The sequence below is a fragment of the Tachysurus vachellii genome, chromosome 9 (genome assembly GCF_030014155.1).
Source record: "Tachysurus vachellii isolate PV-2020 chromosome 9, HZAU_Pvac_v1, whole genome shotgun sequence".
Lineage (NCBI taxonomy): Eukaryota > Metazoa > Chordata > Actinopteri > Siluriformes > Bagridae > Tachysurus > Tachysurus vachellii.
Window position 1 is genome coordinate 26364164 of NC_083468.1, and position 10000 is coordinate 26374163.

General features: G+C 45.1%; 2 protein-coding genes across 2 annotated transcripts in view; one reads left to right on the forward strand and one right to left on the reverse strand.

Moving 5' to 3' along the window:
- LOC132851482 (carbohydrate sulfotransferase 8-like) overlaps positions 1–10000 on the reverse strand; it is an 89537-nt gene that overhangs the window by 60098 nt on the left and 19439 nt on the right. The window contains exon 2 of the mRNA XM_060878387.1: positions 2291–2470. Coding sequence (XP_060734370.1) covers positions 2291–2468 — 178 coding nt within the window. The 5' untranslated portion in view covers positions 2469–2470. The remainder of the gene's footprint in view (positions 1–2290; positions 2471–10000) is intronic.
- The window catches only part of LOC132851483 (general transcription factor II-I repeat domain-containing protein 2-like), a 172075-nt gene that overhangs the window by 55587 nt on the left and 106488 nt on the right, over positions 1–10000 (forward strand). The window lies entirely within an intron of this gene.

Genomic DNA, 10000 nt, shown 5'->3' on the forward strand with positions numbered 1-10000 from the left:
GATTCAATCTTTGGAGTAAGGGGTTAAAGTAGAATGGGTAAAGTGAAGGGTTAGAGTTGAAGGGTGGAGTGAAGGGGTAGGGTTAAGGGGTAGAGTGATGGGGTAGAGTGAAGGTTAGAGTGATGGGTTAGAGTTGATGGGGTAGAGTGTTGGGTTAGAGTGAAGGGTTAGAGCGATGGGTTAGAGTTGAGGGGGTAGAGTTGAAGGGGTAGAGTGATGGGTTAGAGGGGAGGGGGAAAGTGGATGGGTAGAGTGGATGTTTGAAGTGAGGGGTTAGAGTAGACTGGGTAGAGTGATGGGTAGAGTGAAGGGTTAGAGTTAAGGGGTAGAGTGAAATGAGGTGTAGTGTAGGGTCAGGGTAGGGTGGTAGAATGGAGTATGGATGTAGACTATAATATATACAGTATACAGTACATTCTTTGAGTCAGACGCAGTGGCTCATACTCACTTCCTCTTTTTCAAATACCTGTCACATCACTCAGAGCCTCTGTTTTATTCTCTCTCTCTCTCTCTCTCTCTCTCTCTCTCTCTCTCTCTCTCTCTCTGTCTGTCCATCAAGTTGTCCATCAAGGTTTCCCTGCACTGAATTGCTGCTTTTTTCTCTGTTATGTGTCTGCAGGCTACAGATACTAGCATTTCTCTCCCATTATGTTTGTGTTGCAGTCACCATATTTTTGTCACCACATTTTAATGTCTATTTAATTTACACTTTAACTTAATGTAGAACTGTAGAAAGATCTAGAAGTAAAGTGACGTTATAACAGGTTCAGACAGGAGGACTGTCGAAAGATCGTCAGCTGAATGGAGTATCAGAGCCGTGAGATGTAAAGTGTACGTAATGGAGGAGTCTCTCTGTCTTTATCCTGTCTGTCTGTACTGTAATTACAGCTTTCACTTCACAAAGACACTCAGTTTCATCCAATTTACAGCACGAGCTCAGGAATAAACAGAGCAGAGCGGTGTTTATAGATTATAGAACGGTGGAGAGTCGATAGCAGGTCCGTTCTCGCCGACGACTCGGAAAGACACGGAGAAAACGAGAGATAACGAGATGATAACGGATGAGTGGCAGCAACAGAAAGGAAGGAAGAGCAGAAACTGGATCAGGTGATGGATCAGATTTACTCGATAAGAGAGACTGAGCTGAGAGTGAGTGAGAGAGAGAGAGAGAGAGAGAGAGAGAGAGAGTGAGATCCTGTTTCCCAGAATGCATTTATTCTACAGTAGAGTTTCTCTCTGTACTGATTCAGCTGTGGTTCAGACACGATTGTCATTATCGTTACATCTAAATACGAAAAGGCAGAACTCCTGATTTACTGAAACGCACACTGTAGCAGATGGGGGCGTGGTTTAGTATCAGTAGCTACAGATGGGGGCGTGGTTTAGTATCAGTAGCTACAGATGGGACATGGTTTAGTATCAGTAGCTACAGATGGGGGCGTGGTTTAGTATCAGTAGCTACAGATGGGGGCGTGGTTTAGTATCAGTAGCTACAGATGGGGGCGTGGTTTAGTATCAGTAGCTACAGATGGGACATGGTTTAGTATCAGTAGCTACAGATGGGACATGGTTTAGTATCAGTAGCTACAGATGGGACGTGGTTTAGTATCAGTAGCTACAGATGGGACGTGGTTTAGTATCAGTAGCTACAGATGGGACGTGGTTTAGTATCAGTAGCTACAGATGGGGGCGTGGTTTAGTATCAGTAGCTACAGATGGGGGCGTGGTTTAGTATCAGTAGCTACAGATGGGGGCGTGGTTTAGTATCAGTAGCTACAGATGGGACGTGGTTTAGTATCAGTAGCTACAGATGGGGGCGTGGTTTAGTATCCGTAGCTACAGATAGGACATGGTTTAGTATCAGTAGCTACAGATGGGACGTGGTTTAGTATCCGTAGCTACAGATGGGGGTGTGGTTTAGTATCAGTAGCTACAGATGGGGGCGTGGTTTAGTATCAGTAGCTACAGATGGGACGTGGTTTAGTATCAGTAGCTACAGATGGGGGCGTGGTTTAGTATCAGTAGCTACAGATGGGACGTGGTTTAGTATCAGTAGCTACAGATGGGGGCGTGGTTTAGTATCAGTAGCTACAGATGGGGGCGTGGTTTAGTATCAGTAGCTACAGATGGAGGGATTGGGGTCTGATATGGAACCTTATGTGTGTATGGATGCTCAAATATTATATGTGTGTATGGATTCTCAGAAACTCATTTGTAAACAGTGCTGGTTGTTGTATTCTGCGTGAGTATGTGTGTCTGTGTGTCTGTGTGCATTAACAGAGTAACTGACCTGGTCCCTGCTGAAGCACCATGTCTGATAGATCCTGTAGGTGGATGAAGAGGACCAAACCTCCAGCACCAAACAGCAGAACAAACCAGAAGGAACAGGAAAGCTTCGGCCGAGACCCCCGACGTGACCCTCGTCTCCCTCTCACCGCCTCCAGCACTTTACAGTCCGCCCACAGCATCTCTATACACAATAGAAAATGAAAGAAAGAGAGAGAGAGAGAGAGAGAGAGAGAGAGAGAGAGAGATGTTGGTAAAGAGACAAGACTCCACAGTAGCTTTGATTAGCCGAGGACCGTCTAAGTGGACGTCTGATTGACTTTTAAAGCAACCAATTACAGTTTGTTTTGATTAGCGTGATGTTTAGGACCATGGAAATGTAAAGTCACTACAAAAAAAACAGACCATCAATTTAATAAGTCTGATCCACATGAGCACTCATTGTCACAGTTGTAGAGTATACAGCGTCATACATAAGGGAAATAAAACGTCATGACGGCTTTCACACATCTCCTGGAAATCCTGTAGAATCTAACCTAGGGTTAGGGTCAGAGTTATCCGAGTGCCTATCTCAGGCGTCATCGGGCATCAAGGCAGGATACACCCTGGACGGAGTGCCAACCCATCACAGGGCACACACACACACACTCTCATTCACTCACGCAATCACACACTACGGACAATTTTCCAGAGATGCCAATCAACCTACCATGCATGTCTTTGGACCGGGGGAGGAAACCGGAGTACCCGGAGGAAACCCCCGAGGCACGGGGAGAACATGCAAACTCCACACACACAAGGCGGAGGCGGGAATCGAACCCCCAACCCTGGAGTGTGAGGCGAACGTGCTAACCAATAAGCCACCGTGCCCCCCTTAATACAATGTTCTGTAAAAAAAAAAGTCTAATATTATTCAGCATGAAACTTGCTGAATCCCTCATTGTACTGAGTCTGCAACCTAAATACACCACCAGTGTTCCTGAGAGATTTAGTGCACGTGGGAAACTGTAGCTCCTCAGAAAGGAAGAGTAAAGCGATCAGTGCTGCTTCGTTCACACAGTAGAGCCGAGTGTGTGATTTACTGTAGCGTCTACAGAGACACGGTAAAGACACATCCTACTGTATTTACACACACCGGCGTGAAACGGAGAGAATCCGCTTGTCACGTTGAACAAATAAAGCCTTTCATACGGAGATAATTATTATTTTCTCAGCAGTTAAGTGCACTCGGCTCTGCTCGAGCTCCTCAGGATCCCTTCGCCGTCTCGTCCTCTGCTGTTTCTCCTGAATGTTAAAGACACTGAGTTTGTTCCTTCTGTAACCCAGCACCAAGACGCCGATATTCCCTGCTGTTATTATTCTACAATATTAAACCCACCTCACGTCCTGTTTCTACACGTCATCTTCCAGCACCGTGTAAACCTGACGTGTTCGGTACGTGCTGCTGCTTATTGTATTCACGCTCACAGGCTTTATCATCGAATCATTTTCTTTCTTTCGCATTTCATTTAATAAAATAAACGGAGTCGCTCTGTCGCGTCCTGCTGCTGTGCTGTGATGTCGCTAATCCGTCTCCTGTTTAAACAGAACGCAAATCGATAGAAAGGCGTGTTAAGGAGCGGACGGTCGGTCAGCTAACGACCTGCAGAACGTTTGATAGACAGAAGGCCCATTAATCAGAGAACATTGTATTTATTTCACAGGTCTGAGATCAAAATGTTTAGGTTTTTTTTTTTGCAGATCTGTGTGATTTTAGCATCACGTGTCTTTATTAGCATTAAACTGATCTGGATTTACGACTAAATAAGAAATGCTTGTGCACCACAATAGACTCATTTCTAACAAAGAGCTATAGATTAAGGGGAAAATGGGCAACTTTTTTATTGCTGAGCTTTTTTGAGCTAGTTTCTGTAAACTCTGTACAACAATGCACACTGTACAGAATGCTGGTGTTTAATTAGCCATGTTTAATGTTGTTCATTTCTAGCACAGCTCTTGTTTCACTGCGCACCAGGTTGAGTTTCAATAATTCTACGTTTATAATTTTCCATGCTTCACTCAAATAAAAATGGTGGGAGAAACCAGATTTGGACCAGAGAGCAGATTATGGAAAGGTTGTGTTAATGACTGTACTGGTTCCTGTCGTCTCCGTCAGTATTTCCACCCTCACGTGTACAGGGACACCATAAACACGTGGGACAGAGATCAGAACATCAACAAGTGCACATGGCCTGAAGCAAAAGCATGAACAAACTCTCACAGCTGGAAGGAAATTAGTGTCACTTTCCACCTCGATTGTTCCCAGCTGGCAGCTGATCACAGGAGCAATAAAAAGACTGCTGATAGGAGAAGAGCAGAGGAGCAGGAACTGTATGAAACGGAACACTAACCCTTGTTCGGTGTTTGAGCTTCACTGCCTGATCTGTGGAAGTCAGGAACACCAATAGGGTCAGGAGCACCGGCACAGAGGGTCTGAGCTAACTCAGGTACCAGGTGAACTTTTTAAGGTGCTGAATTCTACATCTGAACCAGGAGTCCATGATGCCAAGGAAGAAAATCCATAGATGAATCAGTAGATATTCTAAGATTAGATATATCAAAGTCTACTAAAGACGGTAGAGCATATTCTTATTTAGCTCCCAAACTTTGGAACGGTCTTCCTGATAGTGTTTGGAGCTCAGACACACTTTCCCAGTTTAAATGTACAGTAGATTAAAAACTCACCTCTTTAGTCAGGTGTACACATAATACTGTACATCCCATAATATTGTGCACTATTACGTGTATATCAGACTTGTACATTTTATGAACAGCAGATATGTTAATTCCTCTCCACTGCTTCTCTCTTTCTACCATCCCGAAGCATCCAGAAACCATACCAGCTCCGATCGTCTTCTGTGCGATGAAGATCTCGGACCTCCACTGAGATGAGGCCGACTCTGAGAATCCTGAGACATCTAGAGATCTACCAGCTCCAGTTAGACTCTGCGATACTAAAGAGGAGATGTGAACTCCATGTGATCTTTTGCATCTATACAACATTTATCAGACTATATATTTATAATCACACCCTCCAGTGCCACCCATATGAGGATGAGGTTCCCCTTTGAGTCTGGTTCCTTTACCATCTAAGGGAGTTTTTCCTCCCCACAGTCACCTGAGTCACCTCAGACTTGCTCATTGGGGATAAATACATACACATTGTGAACTAAATCTATCTAATATTAATCTTGAATTTTGCATTCTATTAATCTTTATATTATTCTTGTTTATGGTCTGCAAAGCTGCTTTGAGACAATGTCAATTGTAAAAAGCGCTATACAAATAAGCCTGAATTGAATTGAATATTATTGGTGGGTCACGGTGGCTTAGTGGTTAGCAGGTTCGCCTCACACCTCCAGGGTTGGGGGTTCGATTCCCACCTCCACCTTGTGTGTGTGGAGTTTGCATGTTCTCCCCGTGCCTCGGGGGTTTCCTCCGGGTACTCCGGTTTCCTCCCCCGGTCCAAAGACATGCATGGTAGGTTGATTGGCATCTCTGGAAAATTGTCTGTAGTGTGTGATTGTGTGAGTGAATGAGAGTGTGTGTGTGTGCCCTGTGATGGGTTGGCACTACATCCAGGGTGTATCCTGCCTTGATGCCCGATGACGCCTGAGATAGGCACAGGCTCCCCGTGACCCGAGGTAGTTCAGATAAGCGGTAGAAGATGAGTGAGCATATTATTGGCACCTCAGAGCTCCAGGTTTGAATCTGAGCTCAGGTGGCTATCTATGCATAATTTCTGTCCATGTTCTCTTCATGTCCATGTTGGACTACTCCCAAAGCAGGTGGACAAGATACACCAAATTAAAGTTGTAGAGGAGGTGGTAGCTCAGTGGTTTAGATGTTGGACTACTGACTGGAGTTGCTGTGAGCTCCAAGCCTACCATTGCAAATCTGAAAACTCTGCATAAATACCAGAAACGCCCCAAAGATCCCCCTTGAACTGGTGTCTCATCCAGGGTCTGTTACCACCTACAGTATATATCCACCACAACCCTGATGAGGATCAGTCAGGATGAAGCTGTTATTTTTCCTCGCTGCAGATCTCCAGCCTAAAATACAGCCCTGACATTCAGTAAAGCTTTTACCCTGCGTTCAATATCCGTGTTCGATATTTCTCTGTAGTGCAGCATTTCTCACACGCATGCACTGGCAGCTGGAATAATTTAACAGAGAAAAAAATGAATATGTGGTTTGTATGTTTTTCTGACCAAGCATCAATTCACTGAATCAAAGCAGGAGGATCCCTGAACAATGGAAAAGGTTTCAGGGCTCGCTTTCTATCAGCGATGTTCATATTGATCATCGGTATGTTAAAGTAAATGGTGCAGTTTTATCGATCCAAAGCTAGAAAGAAATGCCCTGGATCAGAGGGAGAGAGGACCGGTCGCTCTGTAGCCTCGTATTTAGGGGCTTTTTACTTCATGCGTTTTCTGGATGGTAAAAAGACCAGGTCTAAATGCCCTCCGAACCGTTTTGGAGACGGATATAACTCCGATTGTACAAACCCCTTCAGGAGGTGGTCTGGGACGTGTTTCAGATGAAACTGGACAGGTGTAAATGAATGTGGTTGTTCAAGCCACATACGTCAGCGCTATACTCCTCCCAAACGGAAGTACTGTACGTCACTCGCAGGTGACTCACGAGTCGTACAGTACATCGTGCCAGAAACAAATAACATGGACGACATGCAGGGATGGTTTTTTGTAACATAACTGTCATAACGAGTTTTTCCGTCTTCTTTTTGATTGCGTTCTGAAAACCGCACACACCAAAGTGTGTTCCATTTCAATTACCCCAGAAATGAGGTCAAATATATTATCGTTTTGGGCGGGAGTAGAAAGATCGGATCAATATCCGATTCTCTGAGACTCGTTTATGTGGCCTAATGTAAATGGAACAGTTTTAACAAATCAGACAGCTATCGTATCAGAGAAAACACACAAAGTGACCGGGTGTAAAAAGGCCCTTAGTGACGTGTTGGTTTGCTCAACTGACTGTGTTTCAGTGCTACTGCTGAAGGTTCAGACAGCTTCAAAACTTTTCTTTATTCCATCCGTAGCTAAACTATATTACTCCCATTAAGACCAATCCCATAATCTTCCATCATTTAAAAGCCCAGTGTGTAATCAGACTATTTGTTAATAGGAATCTCTAACAGCGAATCGGATTCACACATCTATCTATCTATCTATCTATCTCTCTCTCTCTCTCTCTCTCTATCTATCTATCTCACACACATACATCTACAAGCCAGTATTCAGCCCACTGATTGATTTGCGCTAGCTTCCTGGAGCAGGAATAATGAAAAGGTGTGTAAGTGAAGCGCCCTCTCTATCTGTGTTTCATTAGCACACGGTTCTCTACACTCTCATTAACACACACTCTCTATACCGAGAGCTCCACCGTGGCTGAGCGTCTCTGCATGCATCCGCCGGACAAATCGAGGGTAGATCTCCTGCTAAAAGTAGATCAGCACCTTTTATCTTTAACTTATGAATTCGGTCCAGATAAGAACATACATCTTGCTAGAAGGTGCAGTTATGATTGTTCTTAAACAAATAAAGATCACAGAACCTTGTTGAAGGTGGTGGAAGGTGGAATCCTTTACACCCTGTCAGTCTGCCTCGTCCAGACAGCGCGGTGTCTCAAAAGGCTCCTTGAGTTTGTGGATGAGACAGGGATGACATATTTACCAGAAAAGCAAAAATACTGGTGTGAATGATTTTCTGAATCTTAATGCAGCCTCTCTCTCTCTCTCTCTCTCTCTCTCTCTCTCTCTCTCTCTCTCTCTCTTTCTCTGAGGTTTCCTCCTACTGAAACACATACCCAGGCGTACTCTGACAGAACAAATTGATCCTCCTCGCTGCACACAGCTAACAAGTCACACCAGCACTCGTGTGCTTCGCTGTGTGCAGCAGTTCGGGTGGTGTTTGGCACAAACAGATCCAGAAGCAGATGTTCTTCTAACTCTGTGATCACTAATGAGAACCAAGCATGTGTGTCCAGTATACTGCATGTGCTTACAGTATATTAATTTTTAACAGATTTTGAACCATGTTGGTCAGGTATCGAGTCCTTTTCTCATTTCTCATACTGTTTGAGTACCCAGTGAGGAGAAAGGACCAACTTTTTGTGTCAGCTACGTCAAGGTGCCGACTCAGCTGCCGACTACACCATTAACTTCAGGACTCTGGCCACACAGAGTGGCTGGAACAATGTGACGCTGTGGGCCATCTCCTGGGAAGGACTTATCCTCACCCTGCAGGCAGAAATGGCTTGCGAAAAGGAGGACATGAAGCTGTCTCAGTTCATCATGGTCGCTATCTGGCTGAGCCATGACCACCTGAGTGCCTGCCTGCCAAACAGCGCATCCTCTCTACTATGCGGCGCCTTCCTGCTTAAATCCTTTGTCAATTCCTGCACAGCTCAGACCAGGACCCCCATGGAAACTGCATGCAGGCCTGTTGGTACTACACCTGATACCCCAATGCCAGTGGTCACACTACAGTACATGATGGACTCCTCATTATACATCACTGACCTCCCTTATACACTCAGCTACACTGCCATCAAGGTGACAATTGATCGGTTCTCCATGGCCTACAAGATTGAGCCACTCTGGGTTCTCCCAACCGCCATGGAAATGATCAAGTTACTCTTTGACCAGGTTTTCCATAAATATATCCTATCAGAGGACACTGTGTAGGATCGGTGACCCTAGTTTACCTCATGGGTATGGTGGGCATTCTGTGGCTCAACATAAGTCTGTTATGTGATGGGGAGAACTTTCTGAGGTGATCTTTATAAAGAAGATCTCTGGATCGACTACCTGCCTCAGCTGCTGCATTCGAACACGAGTCTGCAGACGCTCACGTACTGTAAGACTGGAGCTGAATTTGGATAAATGAGGCAGTAAGACGCAGTAGCACGCAGCCATGCTCCACTTCCCCCGAATACTAACGCCATGCTGTGTTTGTGCTTCAGTTATTCCACCTTGCCCAGTTTTATGTTCCTTTTGTTATCGCTTGCCGTTTCATCCGAGCCTCTTTGAGGTGTTTATTAGCTCAGTGGCTCCCTGCCATCGCAGCTCCCTTGTTTGCTCTTTTGTTTTTTTACGCTTTGAATATTCTTAGTGGGGGCACGGTGGCTTAGTGGTTAGCACGTTCGCCTCACACCTCCAGGGTCGGGGTTCGATTCCCACCTCCACCTTGTGTGTGTGGAGTTTGCATGTTCTCCCCGTGCCTCGGGGGTTTCCTCCGGGTACTCCGGTTTCCTCCCCCGGTCCAAAGACATGCATGGTAGGTTGATTGGCATCTCTGGAAAATTGTCCGTAGTGTGTGATTGCATGAGTGAATGAGAGTGTGTGTGTGTGTGTGTGTGCCCTGCGATGGGTTGGCACTCCGTCCAGGGTGTATCCTGCCTTGATGCCCGATGACGCCTGAGATAGGCACAGGCTCCCTGTGACCCGAGGTAGTTTGGATAAGCGGTAGAAAATGAGTGAATGAATGAATATTCTTAGTTGTTGTTTTTTTATGTGATGTATCCTAGTGGTAAGTGCACAAATAGTAAACCTCACTCATGGATTATGGAGATAAACCTATTGTTACAGTGTTAATGGACTCACTCCAAAATCAAGCCTCTTTTAATTAATCGATAACTCAGCTGCTGA